The sequence below is a fragment of the Periplaneta americana genome, chromosome 1, assembly GCF_040183065.1.
Source record: "Periplaneta americana isolate PAMFEO1 chromosome 1, P.americana_PAMFEO1_priV1, whole genome shotgun sequence".
NCBI lineage: Eukaryota > Metazoa > Arthropoda > Insecta > Blattodea > Blattidae > Periplaneta > Periplaneta americana.
This window is the reverse complement of record NC_091117.1, coordinates 64,469,619-64,489,922: the sequence shown is the minus strand read 5'-3', so window position 1 is coordinate 64,489,922 and position 20,304 is coordinate 64,469,619. Positions and strand designations below refer to the sequence as shown.

Genomic DNA, 20,304 nt, shown 5'->3' with positions numbered 1-20,304 from the left:
AAGCGAATAGAAGCATTTGAAATGTGGGTATGGAGAAGAATGGAACGTGTGAAATGGACCAACAGAATAAGAAATGAAGCTGTGTTGGAAAGAGTGGCTGAAGAAAGAATGATGCTGAAACTGATCAGGAAGAGGAAAAAGAACTGGTTGGGTCATTGGCTGAGAAGAAACTGCCTATGAAAGATGCACTGGAAGGAATAGTGAACGGTAGAAGAGTTCGGGGTAGAAGATGATATCATATCATAGACGACATTAAGATATATGGATCATATGAGAGACGAAGAGGAAGGCAGAAAATAGGAAAGGTTGGAGAATGCTGAGTTTGCAGTGAAAGACCTGCCCTTGAGCAGAAGACTAAATGAAATGACCCACATCAAGGTCTAGGTAAGAATTGTAGAAAGTATTTATATATTTTTGCTTGAAACTTGTCAACTAGGTAAAAAACAATGCTGTAATTTTTCTCTGTCACGTGCAGGTCTACAGCTATCACTTCGAGAAACGAGCTTTAAATTACAGGTTCTGCAACTTGTGGGGGTTTTCACCTGTAATTTGTAACTTCTAGGCCTACTTTTGTGAAACAGGTCTCAGATAGCCGAAATAGATTTCAATTTACGAACCGGAAGAAATATGGTATTCGGGACGTCCTTATAAAAGATACCATTAGTCTATTAACTGCCACTTGCGTAGCTCAGGCGATAGCGCATTTTCCTATTCATCTAGAGCTACTCTCGGACATGGGTTCTATTCCCGCTTGAGCCATTACCAGGTTAGGTTTTCCCTACTGTAAGGCGAATGTCAGATAATCACATGGCATATCCTCGTCATCATCTCGCCAAATACTATCACGCTATCACAAATCCGTAGAAGTTAAATAATCTAGTAGTTGATACAACATCGTTAAATAGCCTATTTAAAAGATGGTACATGTCATAGCGTATTATAGTGCACATAGTGTAAATAATTTAAATTCTAAATATTAGTGTAATTGTTAAAGTGGTCCATATTTTGTTCTGCTCACTTTACGAAACAAGATTCGCGTGAACCGTCAGTCAAGTACTTCCCTTTCTAGATGCAATCTCGTCGTTTACTTAAAAACCCCAGTAGCCTTCTGGGACAAAGTACGGTCCCTGATTTTATTATGAGAGTTAAACCCCCTTTGTGGTGGTGGTGGTGGTGGTGGTGGTGGTGGTGATGGTGGTGGTGGTGGTGGTGGTGGTAGTGGTGGTGGTGGTGGTGGTTAAGATTTAAGAACGTAAGAAAACCTTCAGAGCAGAAAATTTTGTATAAAAATATCTCTTTACCGGTAACAACTAAAAGGAGATCCACACAGCAAGTGAAATTCTGTTACCAATTTTAGTAACATTAACCTACAGACTTTAATTTGCCTTTCCTTGCAAAGATGGCAGTTTATAAAACGACCTCTTCTTTCAGTTTTAGCAAATTTGATTTTTTTTTTTTCATCGTAGGCTTATATACCTCTTCTTACATCCACTTATAACGGAAATGAAACAAGATGCAGAGTATGCTGTAGAGCAGTTCAATAAGCAAACGAACTAATCTCGCTTCAATCCATCGTGCTTCATTTGCGGGTCGTGTGACTTTGCCTAGGCAGAAGCACACGTAAAGCAAGCAGTAGGAGAGACGACCTGAAAAGAGTACTACAGGACATTTATTGATTTCATATTTTGATATCCACTTATTCTGAGTGTTCCATCGTCTTTGGTTGTCGTTCACCACTTCAGACTCTCGTCGGTAGTCTGGCGGTTACCATGTTAACTATTGAATTCGAGATTCACGGGTTCAGACCCGACTGAAAGAGATGGAATTTTTGTAGAGATAAAATCCTTAGCATGGTTTCCTCCGTGAGGAAAGTAAAGTTGTGTCAAGTTATAGATTTACGGTACGTGAAAGAACCCTATCCCTAGTAAAGGGCTCCAGGTAAAATTTATCGGTCTCTTCACGGCCAGGTTAAATTTCGATTCTGAATAACTTCTGCAGTTAAAATCGTTCTTGGGATTACCATTTATTTTCCGGTTTATCTGTATTTTTCTTTTCGGCGAAAAATGCGTCTTTCTCGGCACCGGGTATGGGCACCCGTTCCTGGATCCGTGGTGAAACTAAAAAATGGCAAAATTTCAAATGCTCACAGTCGAATGTTTTTGTAGTTATACCATAAACCAATGTAACTTGTGTGACCACGTCCAATGACACCATCTCACCTCGCTACGGTCATGAGGCCGCCGAAGTTGTGTGTAAAATTAGCCGTGCCGCGCGATTTCTCTCGGTAATATCTCGGCATCGAGAGCAGCTGCAGTCCTGTGCGACATTCGTTTGAATTGTTATCGCGAGTACCGCAGTATTAAAATGATATACTGAAAAATTTGTTGAGCTGAGACTAATTGAGCCGCTGGGTGCAATATTATGAGGAAAACAATGTCAAAGTTTTAGAACATTATAGAATTTGTATTAGTACGTATACTCGCATCATTTTTGTATAATATTTTAGACTGTATAAATTATTCAAATCCAATATCAGTTGTAATTTAAACACAGCCCATTTTTAAATATCTGTAAAAAAAGTAAGGAAAATTTAAGTCGTTGTACGAATTGTATAGAAACACAAAAACACATCCAAATGAAATTCTCAACACACAACTCAATTTCAGAACACACACACTCTTTGACTCCACATTACACTACACAAACACATCCCCACAGGAAAAAGGCGCCAAGACCAGCACCAACCAGTTCTGAGGATGGCCTATAACAGGCTGAAACTGATTAACCAGGTACCTTAATATTTAACACGCGAAAGCTGTATAATAAATATTCCGAAGAAAATTAATACATGCCTTCATTAATTAGGCTATTCCTCTGATTGACGTAGAGCATGAAAGTCGAGCAATATTATGGACAATGAAACATCGATCATACGGAAATGGGTAATAAAGTGTTGTTAATTCATTATAAAAGTGAATCTGATACAACGTTAATACAAATTAATTTTATTCCCTAGAATATACCTATCTATAAATACAATAATAAATAAGTAAATAAATACATAAGTAAATGAATAATCAAATAAAGAAATACATAAATACATAAGTGTGTAAGTAAGTAAATAAGTGAGTGAATGGATGGATGAATGAATACATAAGTAAATAACTAAGTAAGTAAATAAATAAATAAATATTCCTTAAAATTCTCCAGCAATATCCTTAATATTTGCGCCGTTTTCAAAGCGTTGAATAATATTTACGTTGTCAAAAATACTTAGATGTGAACGTTTTGTAACATGATGCCTTACCGGTATACGGGGGCTTGGATTCTCGTCACAACAACGGACAACGTTGTACTGTTTTCTGTTTTCTTTAGACCAACGGTAACCAAAACTCGAACTGCAGTGATTACATGCGATAGACAGCTTACGAAGTAAGGAGACAGAGGAAAGGCACTTAGCATGAAAACTATAACCAGTGGTGTTCCTGTACTAACATCTTGATCAATCCCGCGGATAAAAATCTCAAGCTTTGCTGTATCAGTAATGTCACTGCTGATATCAAGAGCCAGTGAATAATATACTGTACGATTTTCTTGCTTCTTTTTTTTAACCTTCCTCTTGAATATAATCAGGAATTTTATAAATTCTTCTCTTGATACTTGGTCGAGAAATTCGTCCTTTTTCAAAATTAAAAACTTCTTATGGACAAATTATTTAATCTATTTTAATCATTACTCTTTTGAGAAATTCTGTTCTATTAAAAGGCTTTCGAGCACGAGATATTTCAAACCCCATTAGGTAGCTGACTTATATTTATTTATCTCATCTTTGTCTTCCTGGCTATGATTTAAGACATGTTAATTCCTGGCGTTTAACAGTTCCTTGGCACATAATATTGAATCAGTTTTTCTACAATATTACTATTAAATGAATAACTAATATATAGGTATCCTCATCTAACGATTCAGAAGATTAAAATTGAGATAAAACCTAATAATTTTATCCTTCTAGGGAGATCTAAAAGTATTAATATTCATGCACGTACAGAAGAATTGAATCAGGAAATTGCAAAGGAACCAAGTCCAATTTTTTTTTTTTTTTTTTTTTTTTTTAAATTGAGTTTATACCCGTTTCTGGCTCTCCATATACTTTTCTTGGATTTCGACATTAAAAGGAACCAAATCCTATAGAATGTACACATTTAAATTGTGTATCACCATGTTTGGACTGTTATTCATCCAGATACATACAAAAACGTTTTTTGTTGTTTTCTTAAAATTTACTTTTTCGGACTTAGTCCCTTTTGCAAATTCCTGATTAAATTATAGAAACACATACTTAGTGGTCAATAATAATGATAATGATAATAATAATAAAATAATACATTATTCAGCGTGGCAATTAATGTGTCTATATACTCCTAATTGAACCGTTGAGCAAAGTAAACACATTACATTTTGTCCGACAGAACAACAAAAAAGTTCTCCTTATTCTTTACGAAACCACCTCTTACTGCTTGTAGAGACAGAGTTTGTAGAGCGACATGATACCGCCACTGCTTGCCTTCAGTACGTCAGTACATGAATGAAACACGCAGCAATGTACAGGAAATTCCTCGTACTGTTTTAATGTCTGTGATTACACGATGTAATCATGACACCCGCTTTGGTCACCGCTGCTTTAGACCCAAACGCATTCTACTACATCGGCAGAGAGTGTACACAAATTTAACGTCGTCAGTTGAGCAGAGATCAGTCAAGGAAAACAAATTACGCCGTTGTCAAATCCTTGACATTGGAAGTCATTTTTAGACCGACACTTCGTGGGGTTACATGTGTCTGCACAACGTCTTGCTCCACACAAGTTGATAAGATTAGATAAGAAAATAACGTCACACTAGGAAGGGACAAAACCCATGCCGTACGTGGGATTCGAACCCGAAACTGTGAATTTCAGTCAACGTTGAAGCCGTGTACGTCAGCTGCTGCGTATTTGTGACTCTGTATCCCTTTATTTGCAGACGGCGGCTTGTCTGGTATCATCTGTGCAATGTAAGAATCGTAATTTTTAAGTTAATAATTGCCCGCGCACTATCTCAACTCGCAAACCAGCTGTGCACACAGCAATGCTAACAAGCAAGCCGTCGTTCTGGTTTAGTTGTTCGCTACCTTCCTCTGGGTGTACTCAAGTGAATAATGTCCGCCACGACATTCACTGCGTGTCCGCAGACGAAGCTGCCGACGGTCCTGAGTTTGGGTCCCGACACAGAACACGAGCTGTACGTCGCTACCTTCCTGCTCTGCGGCGTGATCGCCGCCGTCCTCATAGCGGCCACCGCCCTCTTCGTCATCCGACGCCATGCCCGCTCCAGAGAGAAGCTGCAGAATCTTACAGCCCCTGACACCGAAGCTAGCAAGGATTACCAGGTAAGTTCAGCTCTGTTCTTAATATATTTCTGTGATACTTACTACCCCTTGAGCGCCTTGACCTGAATCCATATCTAGTCTTTATCGAAATGGACACATGCACAAACAGCTAAGTGAGGTCATCGTGAAATCAAGAATGACTTCAAAGAAGTGTTCTGAATTGGGGACAAATTTTTACGACGACACATACTTGAATTCAGTCCAAGGTTGAGTAAATAGTATGAAACATTGCTTTTAGCTTAACAATTTTTAATTTTATGGAGAAACTGTATAAATACAAAACTCATGGGCGGTGAAACAAATTAATATTTTGGACAGGTTTTCAGAAAAATTTATGTTTTGTATTAATATAGATTATGTAAAGAAGTCTGTTTTCTGAAGGGGAGACGGGTGAAATTTTGATCAATTTCAGTCAAAATAACATTTTCCTCTTACTTGAATTCAGTCCAAGGTTGAGTAAATAGTAAGGAACATTGCTTTTTAGCTTTCCAATTTTTAATTTATGGAGAAACTGTATAAATACAAAACTCATGGACGGTGAAAAAAATTAATATTTTGGACAGGTTTTCAGAAAAATGTATGTTTTGTATTAATATAGATTATGTAAAGAAGTCTGTTTTCTGAAGGAGAGACGGGTGAAATTTTGATCAGTTTCAGTTAAGATCACATTATCCTTTTGTGTGTGTATTAAAAATGAATAAGCTAAATTGAAGGGTTCAGAACCATAGTGGGCCAAGCGCCATTTATTAAAAACTGAGAAAGCAAGGGTTAAAGTTAAGTGAATACCATAGGTTAATGAAGATTGACATATCATTCAGTTTTAATATGTATACTTTATATTGCTTGCTGTATGTTTCCACTGAATTATGGTAATAACTTAATTTTAATCCTTGTTTTCTACGGTTGTAGTAAATGGCGCTTGGCCCACTATGGTTCTGAACCCTTCAATTAATATTTTGAACAGGTTTTCAGACAAATTTGTTTTGTATTAATATAGTTTATGCAAAGAAGTCTGTTTTCTGAGATGGGATACGGGTGAAATTTTGATCAATTTCAGTCAAAATAGCATTTTTCCTTTTGTATGTGTATTAAAAATAAATAAGCAAAATTAATATTTTGGACAGGTTTTCAGAAAAGTTTATGTTTTGCATTAATATCGTTTATGCAAAGAAGTCTGTTTTCTGAAGGGGGAGACGGGTAAAATTTTGATCAATTTCAGTCAAAATCGCATGTTCCTTTTTTGTGTGTATTAAAAATGAATAAGCAAAATTAATATTTCGGACAGGTTTTCAGAAAAAAATTATGTTTTGCATTAATATAGTTTATGCAAAGAAGTCTGTTTTCTGAATGGGGAGACGGATGAGATTTTGATCAATTTCAGTAAAAATCACGTTTTCCTTTTGTGTGTGTATTAAAAATGAATAAGCAATCTTTTATTCGCAAGTTGAGCAGTTTTCAGTGCTCTGCATAAAATTTACTCTCTATTCAACCGGTTGTATCCTTGAACTTGAATTCAATGCAAACTTTACAAGCTTTTTCTAATACTGTACTCTTTTCAATACATTTCGTCTTGATCGAAGTGTAAAGGCTCTTATAATTTTGGTGCTAGGAAGATGAAATTTTACACCATGGTCTATATACCGTAATTAACGTAACACATTATCATTTTTTGATAAAGTAAATTTTTATCGGATACGAAGTATTTAAAATTTGAATTTACATTTTTTCGTCATTCTTCAATACACATATATTTTTTTCATTTTCTCTCCATTTACAGATGTAAATTTAAAATTCTTAATAATTATCTTTTCTAATCTTATCAGAGATGCTGTAAAAAAGAGTCATGCATGAAACTTACATTTTGTAAGAGGAGATAGATTTTGAAAATATGATCTACATTTTTTTTTTTTTTCCATAAAATTGAATAACTTAAAAACCATTCATCTGTTCAGAATCAGACATACATGCAAAGAATACTTATTAGTAAGGGGATAAAGTGTACAAAATATAAAGACTCTTTCTTAAAAATATAAATTTGATCCATCACCCCCTTGAATGACACTATAAGATGTTTTCAGATTTCAAAATGTAAAGTACACAAAAACGTTTTTTATAAATTAAAAAAATAAGTATTTGAAATTTTAAAACATATGCTTTATGAGAATGACATACGTGCATCCAGTACAAGCTTCAGTAATAATTAGTATGAAATTCCTTGTAACTTTCTTATTTTTAGTTTTATGAAGGAACTGTATAAATACAAGTTACAGGTATTAAAATATGAACATTTTAGATATGTTTTCATAAATTATGTTTATCATTAATAGAGGGTATGCCAAGAAGTCTTCTTAAATTATTACACCATGTACTTTTTTTCATTTTTGGATTCTTCAGAATTCGGAAAAACGTACAATATACAAAAATATTTTTTTATAAATTAAAATTAAGTGTTTTAAATTCAGGAAAAATTTTAAAATGTAACCTTTACGAAGATGAGAACATGCACTAAATAAAAAAAGTAAAAAGTGTGGAACAGTGCTTGTTGCTTTACTGTTTTTAATTTAATGAAGAAACTGTATAAATATAAAAATTACAGATGTGAATAAATGAATATCCTGAACATGTTTTCAGAAACGATGTTTTACTTTAATAGAGAGTATGCCAAGTAGTTTATTTTCTTAAATGACACCATGTACTTATTATCTCATTTTCATTTTTATATTAAAACATTTAATAAATTTAAAAAAAATATTGTTTAAATTGAGGAAACATTTTAAAATGTGAGCTTTACGAAGATGACTTACATGCATTCAATACAAGATTGAGTAAATGGTATGAAACATTTTCTCATTAAAGGTAATATCATCTGTGAATCATAAATAATTAATGTTTCTTATGAGTAGAATACCCTACAAAAGTATGGGAAGTTACAATCTCTGTTATAACAAAAATTCTAAATTTATTGTCCCAATTTTTAGAGTCATTTAAACTTCCAAATGCTATAAACTATTATCACTTTACATTCAAATTTATCATTTATATTACATTACAATACGTAGGTATTATATTATTCATTATTATCTATCTATCTATCTATCTATCTATCTATCTATCTATCTATCTATCTATCTATCTATCTATCTATCTATCTATCTATCTATCTATCTATCTATCTATCTATCTATCTATCTATCTATCTATCTATCTATCTCTGTCTGTCTGTCTGTCTGTCGGTCGGTCGGTCGGACTGTCTGTCTGTCTGTCTGTCTGTCTGTCTGTCTGTCTGTCTGTCTGTCTGTCTGTCTGTCTGTCTATCTATCTATCTATCTATCTATCTATCTATCCATCCATCCATCCATTCATTCATTCATTCATTCATTCATTCATTCATTCATTCATTCATTCATTTACTGATATATTTATTTAATCTGATGGAGTTAAAGTGATCAGGCTTTTTTTTTCACCACATCACCAGAAATATAAAATACAAAAAAGTGCAGAAATAAGAATTAAATAAGAAGAAGAAATAAAAATACATATAGAAATATAAAAAACATGACTGCAAAATGAGGGAAGAAAAAAATATAAGTGAAGAGATAAAATCACAATAGGTATAAAAATGTACTTCTGTATTATGTTAATTGTCTAATATACGTATTTAGTGATTGAAGGAAATAATTAAACATCTAAAGTTAGGTAACTGATTGTACGGTACAATTTCAAAAAATTTACAATAAAGTTAAAATTTTCAGTTTTTGGATGCTATTAAATTCTGACAGTCTCTGATGTCACTGCGTAAGGTAGGGTATTTCACAAGCGCGATAGCGAGATACAGAACGATAATGAATAAGTTAATGTTTTATCTAGCCTATCGGTATGGCCAATGTGGGGCTGCTTTGCGTGCGTGTGTAGAGATTGTGATATGAAGATAAGTAACTGAAGCGGGTAGGTTTAAAGGTGTGAATGACTTGGAGAGGGAGAACAAGAGAATGAAAATTACTTTGTTCATAAAGTCGAAGGCAGTTTGGAAGGATGGGGTAATGTGGTCAGCATGACGAACATCGCACACGAAGCGAAACAAGAATTATGAACATGCAATCTCTGAGACTGATTCACATTGAGGTCGGTCAGTAGAAAATCACAAAAACCAAAATGCAGCATTACTAGTTTTTTTTACTAGTGTTTTTTTTTCACTGGTAGCGGAAACTATTTTGAAATACTGTTTAAGGAATGAAGTAGAGAAGATACATTATTATATTGCAAGTACAGTAATTATTATAGTCTTCATTGTCAGCATATTTCGAATCTCACCGGACCGGTGGACATCAATGACGTCACGCTGCTGCGAAATAGGAACAAAACTGCTGGAAGGTTCAATGGCTATCATGGCGGCTGTAAAAGTTGTTATATGTGCTATGCTAGCAAAGATTTTACCAAATTTCCATACTGTCATCTCGCTCATAGGAAAGAGAGCATAAACAATTTATTTCTTGAATCAGTACTAATAGCTGGTCCGTTGACATGTTCGTTCATAAGCCATTAACATATATATATATTTTTTTTTTTTTTTGCGTTGTGCTCATTACAAACAATACAGCAGAACACACCGCCATGACACAACAGTGCACGATGTCATTCGTCTGCTAATTCGCGCCCTATACAAGAACCAATCAGATTCGCTGATGGCGGCTGATGGATACTGCCACCACCTCTGCAAGCTGATGGAAACGGTGCGACACCGTTGGAGCATCAGTGACGTCATCGTTGAAATTCGGAACACCGTGATGCCATCAGATTGCTCAGCGCTGGGATTCGGAACACGCTCTATGCCAAACTGTTGGCTATGCTACTCATGAGGGTGTAACTACAAGATGGCTCGATAGCAAACGTCCAAAAGCTCTCATGATGAAAGGAGCTCACCCATTATTATTATCTTTTTATTATTATTATTATTATTATTATTATTATTATTATTATTATTATTATTATTATTATTATTTTATTTCAAATAAAGTAAGTTATAAAGAAACAGAAATCATTTTGGCGCAGAATATTAGACAGACTTCTTAATGTTACCCTCATTCTTGCAATGTCCAATCTACCCTTCCAAGGACACAGAATAAAGATACATGTTGAATGTGATCGTAAGTAGCATTATAGAATGCTAGTTAAGTATGGTCCAGTTTTTTAGAACGTACTCTGTAAACGTAAAGGATAGATTAAATATGCAGGTTCCAGTGTTTATAATGAACTTAGTAATCTATTTTATTTAAAAGTGGAGATCAAAATAGTGAATGAAATGAAAGAGGACACTTTCTACTCTATTATAAAGAATACCACCCAAGATATACTTAAGAGAAATCAGCTAAACGACATTGATAGTTATTATATAAAGAAAGTATTGCAAATATGGAATACCGGTTTGTTTTTTTCGTTTTGGAACTTACATGTTTTCAATACCGAACGTAAAGTATCGTCCTGTTTATTGCTAAATATCCCTGTGAATGGCACACCGCAATTAGAAGTTCGTAAGATGTTATAAAATGTTTGAAAAAAATAATTTCCTCAAACTCTAACATAGTTGCTTCATCAAAATGAAGGTACAAATATGGAATACTATTAACAAGTTACAATTAACAAAATTACAATGTCAAAATGGGCTCTAAGTAGTAAGAAAAGCACAGAACAAGCATTCAGCATCTTCATTAGAAAGTGTTTTCCCAATCGTAATACTGAATTCAGATGAATCGTCTCTCACATCTCTTTTTCAAACTTGTTTTATGGTTTCTTGCATTTCGTTGTCAGTCCACTTTTTCCTAAGTTTGTTGGAATGTGAGGTTTTCCCCCCTCCTAAAGGTGCCAATACTAGTAAGGAAACAGAAAACCAGGATATAAAGATGGAATATTAATAATACTAGTATTTCATATTTGTGACACACTGATGTAAGTCATACATACCATAATTTTAAAACAAAATCAATTAACATACATTGCTGTAAACGTAGATTATTTCTCTTTAAGAATATATCATTAATATGTCTAACATTGAACTTACCGCCAAAATTTTCATTTTCCTCGAAAACGCAATAATGATAAACGTTTCAACAGTTCAGGTTCTAACTGCAAATGTGTTAGCATTCCCGCGAAAGATAGTATCAATCAGTGTGTAGTAACTTGAAAAACTCCCGCTAGAATACAACACGTCTCAGGTCGTATATCACACTGTTTCATATTTGTACCCTTATTTTATATTTGTAACACTTCCTCTAATTAAAAAAAAAGATGGGAACAGAATACCGAAAACGTTGGAAATCAAAGAACTTTTCCTTGGTTTTCATGTAGTGGCAGACAAGTCCCTACAATATCCAAACCTAATGAGATTATTAAGGAATGGAATAGTTTTCTGTAATGAAATATCGTGGGCAAGATTATGATGGAGCCTGCAAAATGAGAGTTGTTTACAATGGTGTACGAAAGAAATTTAAAACATTTTGAGCCAAATGCAATTTATGTTACATTGCGCAACCCATACATTAATAAATGATGCGGTGACGGAAGTTGAAGAAATCATTCATTTATTCTCAGTTTTCTACCAAAAGGAAGACATTTCACTGCAAACTCAACATTCCCCAATCTTCCCTATTTTCCGCCTTCCCTCTCAGTCTCTGCATACGATCCATATATCCTAATGTTGCCTATCATCTGTTAACTTCTTCTGTCCCCGTTCACCATTCCTTCCAGTGCATCCTTCAACAGGCAGTTTCTTCTCAGCCAGTGACCCAACCAATTCCTTTTCGTCTTCCTGATCAGTTTCAGCATTATTCTTTCTTCACCCACTATTTCCAACACAGCGTCATTTCTCATTCTGTCTGTCCACTTCACACTTTCTATTCTTCTCCATATCCACATTTCAAATGCTTCTATTCGTTTCTCGTCACTTCGTCGTAATGCCCACGTTTCTGCCCCATACAATGTTACACTCCATACAAAGCACTTCACTAGTCTCTTCCTTAGCTCTTTATCCAGAGGTCCGCTGAAGATGCTCCTTAGGAAAAAAGCATAATAGGCACATTTTGAATGGTCTAATTATTTGGTACTTGTACTTGTTTAATTTGGACTCAGACTAAATCCAGACAAATTACAAGCCATAATAATGGGCCACCAACGAGTTTAAACAAAATAGATCTAGTCACTGTATCAAACACAAAAATAATGCCACAATTACATATAGTAAGGCAGTAAAAAATTTAGGAGTATATTTAGATTCAAATTTAAATTTTCAAAGTCAAGTAACCTACATATGTAAGAAAATTTTTTCCATAATTCATTTCATCAGACACTTAACCAACATTTTATCTCTCAGCCTTAAAAAGAACCTGATCTAAACTTTAATGATGCCCCACTTCGATTATTTCGATTCTCTGTTCACGAATCTAAATACTGATCTTTCCCACAGACTACAGCATGTTCACAATATCTGCGTTCGTTTCGTTTGTAACGTAGAAAATTCAATTATGTATTAGGTAACACCGTCACTAGAATTGTTGTCTTGGAATCCGCTTAAAGAAAGAAGACACTTCAACTCCCTCATATTAGTATTTAAAATCATCCACACCTCTACACCCTCTTACCTAGCATCTTGTTTTGTTTACCTTTCACTACCTCGAACCCGGAACATGTACCTTTTCTCTATTCCTCTGCACACAACATCCTTCTACTCATCATCTTTCAGCATATCGATTCCACGCCTCTGAAATTCTCTCCCTGACCATGTCAGAGACTGTAGGACAATATCAAAATTTAAATTAAAATAAAGAACCACATTCTAGTTCATGGAATTACTTGTTGAACACCGTTCTGTCAGGTTGCGCAACTTCGGCTTAACCCATGACATATAGTAAATATTGTAACTATGCTATTGTAAAATTGACAATTGATATGTATTATTATTATTATTATTATTATTATTATTATTATTATTATTAGGCCAATTATTATTATTATCAGTAGGGACGACACTTTGTCCCAGTTCGCCACGAGGTTCACTGGTACTGGTGTATAGAGTACCTGTGTTTACTAGTTGATAGGAGCACTCCAGCGACAGCACGCTACTGTTTGCTGGTATAGATCGGCGGAACAAAAATGCAACGTTTCTGCAGGTTACCACTGCCATATAACATGTATGCGCGTAGCATAGACTATGCCTTGATTAGTTACAATATTACTTACACATACTTACAACAACGACGAGTTAGTCAAATTACACACAAGTATTTGCAATCGAGGCACGACATTATTCTGATACAAACTGTAGTCCGTTACAAAATATAATAATGTGCATTTTTAAGTGTGAAAAAGTGAAATTCCTTCTGTTTTCACTAAAAATATGCTTGTAGTGCGAGAAACTTCGCTCAACATCACACGATGTTATACATAGGTGCATCTCAAAAAGATTAACAATAGTTGCACTGTTTACTTTTTCTAGTATTTCCGATGTCATCAAAAATGCGTTCCTGGTTCATTGGAGGACATCACTCCTACAACAACGTGAGCTACTTATCGTCCCACAGCATCCGATATCTCATCTTTAGATACAAATATTTTGTTACCACATACAGCTGTTCGAATGAGTTCAGAGTTTTTTCGTATACAGACGATAAATGAGTTGTACGCATTGATGTTATAAAGGGTGCGTCAGAAAGAACGAATGGATTTCAAACTATCGATACGCAACGAGGAGAGAGATATAGTGAGGGGGACCACGACTGTTGGGTCAGCCATAGAATGCAGTTTCAGTTGAGAATATGGTGTTGGTCTGGTGTACAACGTGCTTTCATCGTAGAGACATTTTTGAAAAATGAAGAGTCTGTGATCGCCACTCAGGACTCATTTCGACATCGGATGTCACGCTAGGATTCCAACTCGGAATACAATTTTGCGGTAGGTGGCTTCATTTCGTATCACAGGTTCAACATTAAAGAAGAAATCACCTGGACGAAATTCTATTGCACTGAGATTGTCCGAGGCTACGATAAGATCTCGCGCCCTGCGACTTCTTTCTTTGGGACCATTTGAAGGCGTAAGTTTGTAAACATCGATCACATACACTGGACGAACTGAAGACAGCGATTCGTGAATAAATCGTGGCAATTGCACCAGCTATGACTGTGAAAGTGATGGCGAACATCAGAAAACGCCTCGATGCCTGTATTGAAAGCCAAGGACATCATATGGATAATGTTGTTTTCCATAAATAAACTGCATGTATTGGTGAATATGTTGATAACAATAAATTTTTGATTTGATGAATCTTTACAATTTTCTTGCCATGTGAAATCCATCCGTTCTTTCTGACGCACCCTGTACTAGGCAGTTTTCTAGACGTGTATTTTTCAATAAACCGCTGAAAATGTGGATTACTGAGCCGATACCATCACCTCGCACAAATCATTATAAAACTCAAAGTTTGTAAACCGTGCAGATGAGAGAAATAATAGCAAACGTTCACTATGCTTTTTCGTTTCACATTGCTTTTGCAAATCTTAACGAACGTTTACCTTTAGTTCTGTGTTGCACAGTTTACAGCGTAAGTTGTCTCCCTCCACACTAAAATACTCACTTCCAATCGCAGTTGCAATTGCATTCAGTTTAGACTCTTGTCTGACTACATTGTATTATGTTTACACTACTGCATACAGAGTCATGATCACAACCACCTTGCCATTAAGTGACAACGGCACCAGTAGTACTTAGGAACTATAGGTAATGAAATGAAAAACAAGCAGGCAGCGGCAGAGAGCAGCATAGGTTCGAATCCTAAACAAAACGTACTTATGTTCGTTCTCCGGTGCAGCACACACAGGTTGCCCTTTCCTGTCACAGTGCAGTACCTTCGAACCCCTGGCCTCCGTGACGTCAATATAGGCAAGCAACAACCAACCTAAAATCCGTCCACGCTGGGACAAAGTGTCGTCCCTGTTTATCAGTTATCACTATCATCATTGCTATCTCTGTTTTTTCTTTTTTTTTACTTGTATTAGCTCGATGAGAGCTCTATAGTGTTCTTCTGACCCTGTTGACCCTCTATAGGGCTTTAATTTAATTTGTTTTATGTTCATCAGTGTTTGTATTTCTTTTTTGTATTTATGTGTGCTATCTGGTAGGATGGCAGAGAAGGTCTTATGGCCTTAATCCTGTCAAATTAAATAAATGAATAAGTAAATAAATAAATAATGTCTCAATAAATGGCTTATTCTGGATAACCTACAAAAAATCGAAATGTTTTGTTCTGGTTAACCTATCATGCCGTATAATACCAAGAAGTCTGACGCAAAATTCGTAATAATCATTGTGGAGAGAAGTGGCTTCTTTCTCCAGTTCTTCATTACTGTTTAAGAAATTTTGCTTGACCTCTGTAAACTCCTTAGGTGGAAATAACTCAGAGCCCGCCTGCAGTGTCACTATCACGAACAAACCTTGTATATTCCCACGTGAGACCCTCCGCTGCCTGAGGAAAGATAGGGGAGGACTTATGTGTACCTCCTGAGGCAAGCACATACGTCGAAGATATTCTCTATGTTGTTTACTTACAGCAGCCTTGGAGTTTTTCTTGAAGGTCAAGCAATATTATCCAAAATGTGCTATTACTGCACAAATTTCACCATTCAGCGACCTGTAATATTTTCATATCTTTTTCCTAAACATTATCGGCCGGTTTAGTCCAGTGGTATTGCTGTTGATATTAGTAACTATCGGACGGGACAAGGAACATCGCTAAGAACTTCGGCCGAAATAATATTTTTGCTCGGAATTAATCGCGTGACAAATTTGTCGCCAGGCTAAGCTGGCTCCACCGTACGCCAAACCACGCATTTATCTCCAGCCAACAAATCCGACTGCCATACTTCTGGCGATCGTCTGCTGTACGTAATAGATCCAGCCGAATCATTTCTCTTTCAGAGGTGAAATCTTAGGGGCTTCGGTAGCTCTTACACAGATCTATGAGTCGTCTAAGGCCTCATGGCCTTAACTTTACCAGAATAAAAAAATTAATAAATAAATTCATAAGTGCATAAGTAAATATTTGCATAAATGAATGAATAAATAAATAAAAGGCCTCACGGCCTAACTCTACCAGAATAATAAATGAAAATAAATAAATAAATACATGCATAAATAAATCCACAAGTGCATAAAAATAAATGCATAAAAGAATAAATATATAGAAGTAAATAAAACCAATAAAATAAATAAAATAAATACATAAGATTCCATACATTCTTTCTTTTTTTCAACCACTAAGGGTGCACACAAAATCTTATCTGTACCGTAGCAAGTTGTACGAGAGCCAGGGCATCGTCATCGTCTGAAGAAGACATTAAGAAAGCTGTGCGACGCGTAAGTGTCGCAAGGGTTTCTGACTCTTCGGTGTGCTTTGCTCACGTCATGTCCGCGTCATTCTCCACCCGACGTCCGAGCCACGTCCTGTCTACGTCTTCTCTGTTTGAATTGCCTAATAAAGCCGCTTAGACTAGAGCACGGTCGACTCTAGTACAAGGTCGGAAGGCTCAAGTTAGCAACACTGTGTCGTCTTCTCTTGTCAGTCAGACTGCTGTCATACTTACCAACAGAACAAAATAGTTTTAATGTTAATATCAGAAGAAAACAGTTGAAAAGTTAATCATACGTCGTACAAACAATCAGTATAATTTATGTACATTACGGATTACACATAGACATATACATTTGCAACAAAGTAAAGTAATCCTTTTATATATTTTTAAAATCTTGAATAATAATAATAATAATTATTATTATTATTATTATTATATTATTATTATTATTATTATTTATTTTAGCCGGCAGAGTTACAGCCGTAAGGCCGTCTCTTCCACTCAACCAGCAAAAAGTATACTTACGAGCTACAAGGAATACAATTTGATTTAGATAAAAGTTACATGTATACAACAGTTACTTATGAATTAAATAGTAGTATGAACTATTAGTTAAACAATGAAATACAAACTGTATAGCAGAATTAAACTAAAATACATAGAATGTTAATATATTTCAAATAATGTTAAATAATAGGAAAAGGTTATTGAGAGACAATTTTGAAAATACAGCGCTATCAGGTTGCTTGTCCAAAGAAAGAAGTTACCATATAGTCAGTGACTGTCACTATCATATTCTTGAAGCACTTTGCTAATTTCCCTCATCTTCTTCAGACCATCATTCTTGACTTCAGCTGACGACGAGTTTCCTCGTAAAAATTATATTCAGAAAACTAGAAAACACCTTATTCTCAAACACCCTTAACCTATGTTCCTCTCTCAAAGTGAGAGTCCAAGTTTCACAATCATAAGTCGGTAATATAACTGTTTTATAAATTCTAACTTTCAGATTTTTTGACAGCAGACTGGATGATAAAAGCTTCTCAACCGAATAATAATAGGCATTTCCCAAATTTATTCTGTGTTTAATTTCCTCCCGAAACAGTTTTCGCTACAAAAAATAATAAAAATATGCATGAAATGTTCTCTTAATTCGAAATACATACAAACTCCAAAATATGCACATATCCTATCCAGTGACATCAGAGACTATCGCCATTTAACAGTATTCAAAAACAAACTTATTAGGCCTAATCGTTTTCTTACTGCGTAGAATGCAATGCAGTAAATCGAGGAATCTGAGTTATTGCAAACGTTTCGAAATCGTTACTGTTTTGTTTCTCTTGATATTTGCACAGTCAGTTGCTTATTTCTTGATATTTAGTCTATTTCCTTAATCACTATTATATTAGGCAATCAATATATATTGTATTAGTAATTTTTGTGCCCATTGTGATCTTATCTTTCTACTTGTAATACATGTTTCTTTTTTTTATTCCCCTCTTTTTGCATTTTTGCACTTGTGCCTTTTGTATTTGTATTTTTAATTTTATTTCTATTTCTTATTTGCTTCTTCTCTCTGTATTTGTTTTTTGTATATGCCTATTTGTATTCTGGTGGTGTGGTAGAGAAGGCCTAATGGCCTTAACTCCGCCAGATTAAATAAATAAATAAATAAATAAATAAATAAATAAATAAATAAATAAATAAATAAATAAATGTACGAACAACCATGCGTCAGTTATCTTAATCAAACATGAAACGTAATTACTAAGTTTCATTAATATATGCAGCTGCGATATAAATATCTATTTGTATATACAGAGTGATCCGTTTGGGCATGGATAAAATAAAAATACCGTAAAACATTTACTACTGAACTTTATTTGTTGAAACTTTGTGCATACAACACTGGAAGATGAGAGATTCCTCAGAGCTCAACATGACCCCCATTGCGCACCCTGCACAAATCATAACGGTGATGAAATTCAGCCCATGTCCGTTGTAACATAACAGGGGTGATTTGTTGAAAAGCTTGAGTAATTTTTAATCTCAGATCATCAATGTTCCTGGGTTTCTGTGAATAGACAATGTCTTTAACAAACCCCCCCCACACAAAGAAGTCAGGAGGAGTTAGATCTGGGGAGTTTTGGGGCCAAGCCAAGAGATAGCTCTTTCTCGTACTGGTTTCGCCTGCGATCTCCTGCATGTTTTTTTTTTTTTTTAATACAGAATCTGTTTCTACAAATGTTCGATACCACAACATTATGGAATCGCCTACTCACACCATACTCACGTCCAAACTCTCAAATTTAGCATAACGAAGAACACATTGTGTCCGCTGTTGATTTGTAGTAGCCATTTTAATCATCTACGATTTTCATTTGTCCTTTCAGATTATGCATTTTTGATTGTCATATATGAAAACTCCCATCTTTTAATCATAACATAACCAGCAAGAAATTTTTCCTACTATCATAATAGCTTTATAATAATAAATTAATATTATCCATACCCAAACGGATCGGATTGTATTTCTCGTCACTAAATATTATAGGGTAGACTAGGGTAATTGTAAACAGGAGTAATTGTAAACAAATGCTGTGAGAAATACAAAACTGTCAATATAAAAAAATTAATTTGGAGAATATTTCAATTAACATGTTGGCTAACATACAAAGCAGTTCGGCGCCAAATAGGAGTAACTGCTTAGTTGTGAACGAATGTTTTGTAAGAGTCTACAAGAAACGTTGAGAAATAATTTTGCTTCACCTTCATTTTTGGCATTGCAAATAAACGTACAGTGCTATTTTTTAAGAATATGTTGTTTTTATGAGTAATGTATAGTAGTTAACATTTATTACAATGGTTTTGAGATCTCCCATAACCTCAGTTCATTAAATTATGACGTGTTTACATTTGCCCCATAGTTAATTGCTTGGGGTAATTGTAAACATGTTTTACTATGGTTACATTTCGTACTTTCCAGTAGTCAAAGAGACCCCCACCCAATTACACTGTGGAGGATTTAGAGAGGCTTGTCACAGATGTGAAAAATGGCAACTACAGTTATCATGAAGCTCAGGAAAGGTACGGAGTTCCTATATCCGTCATATATCATAGGTTAAAGGGACGACCAAAATTGGAGTTGGAAGGAGTACAGCTCTTTCTTCTGAAACAGAACAAAAAACGTTCAATGTCTTATAGCCCGTGCGAAAATTGGTGTTTACAATTACCCTCTTCTCAAAGGAGTAAATTTAAACAGGTGGGATAAATGTAAACAGGTGGGGTAAATGTGAACTAGCAATTAAAATATGAAAAAAGTCAACCTTATTATTTTAAACCCATTTTCAGGGAAAAGAAAGATCTAAAAATAACACAATGTTTCTTTGTTATGCTTAACGTTACTGAGGGTTGTGTAACGTTGAAATATATTTGAAATCAGTGAAAAGTGTTTACAATTACCCTGGTCTACCCTATTTAA

At 35.0% G+C, this 20,304-nt stretch overlaps 1 protein-coding gene across 2 annotated transcripts in view; it reads left to right on the top strand.

Moving 5' to 3' along the window:
- Positions 1-20,304, top strand: part of IA-2 (tyrosine phosphatase IA-2) — an 842,823-nt gene that overhangs the window by 735,486 nt on the left and 87,033 nt on the right. For both annotated transcript variants that reach the window (XM_069821417.1, XM_069821408.1), the window contains exon 15: positions 5,230-5,427. In XM_069821417.1, the coding sequence (XP_069677518.1) occupies positions 5,230-5,427 (198 nt within the window). The remainder of the gene's footprint in view (positions 1-5,229; positions 5,428-20,304) is intronic.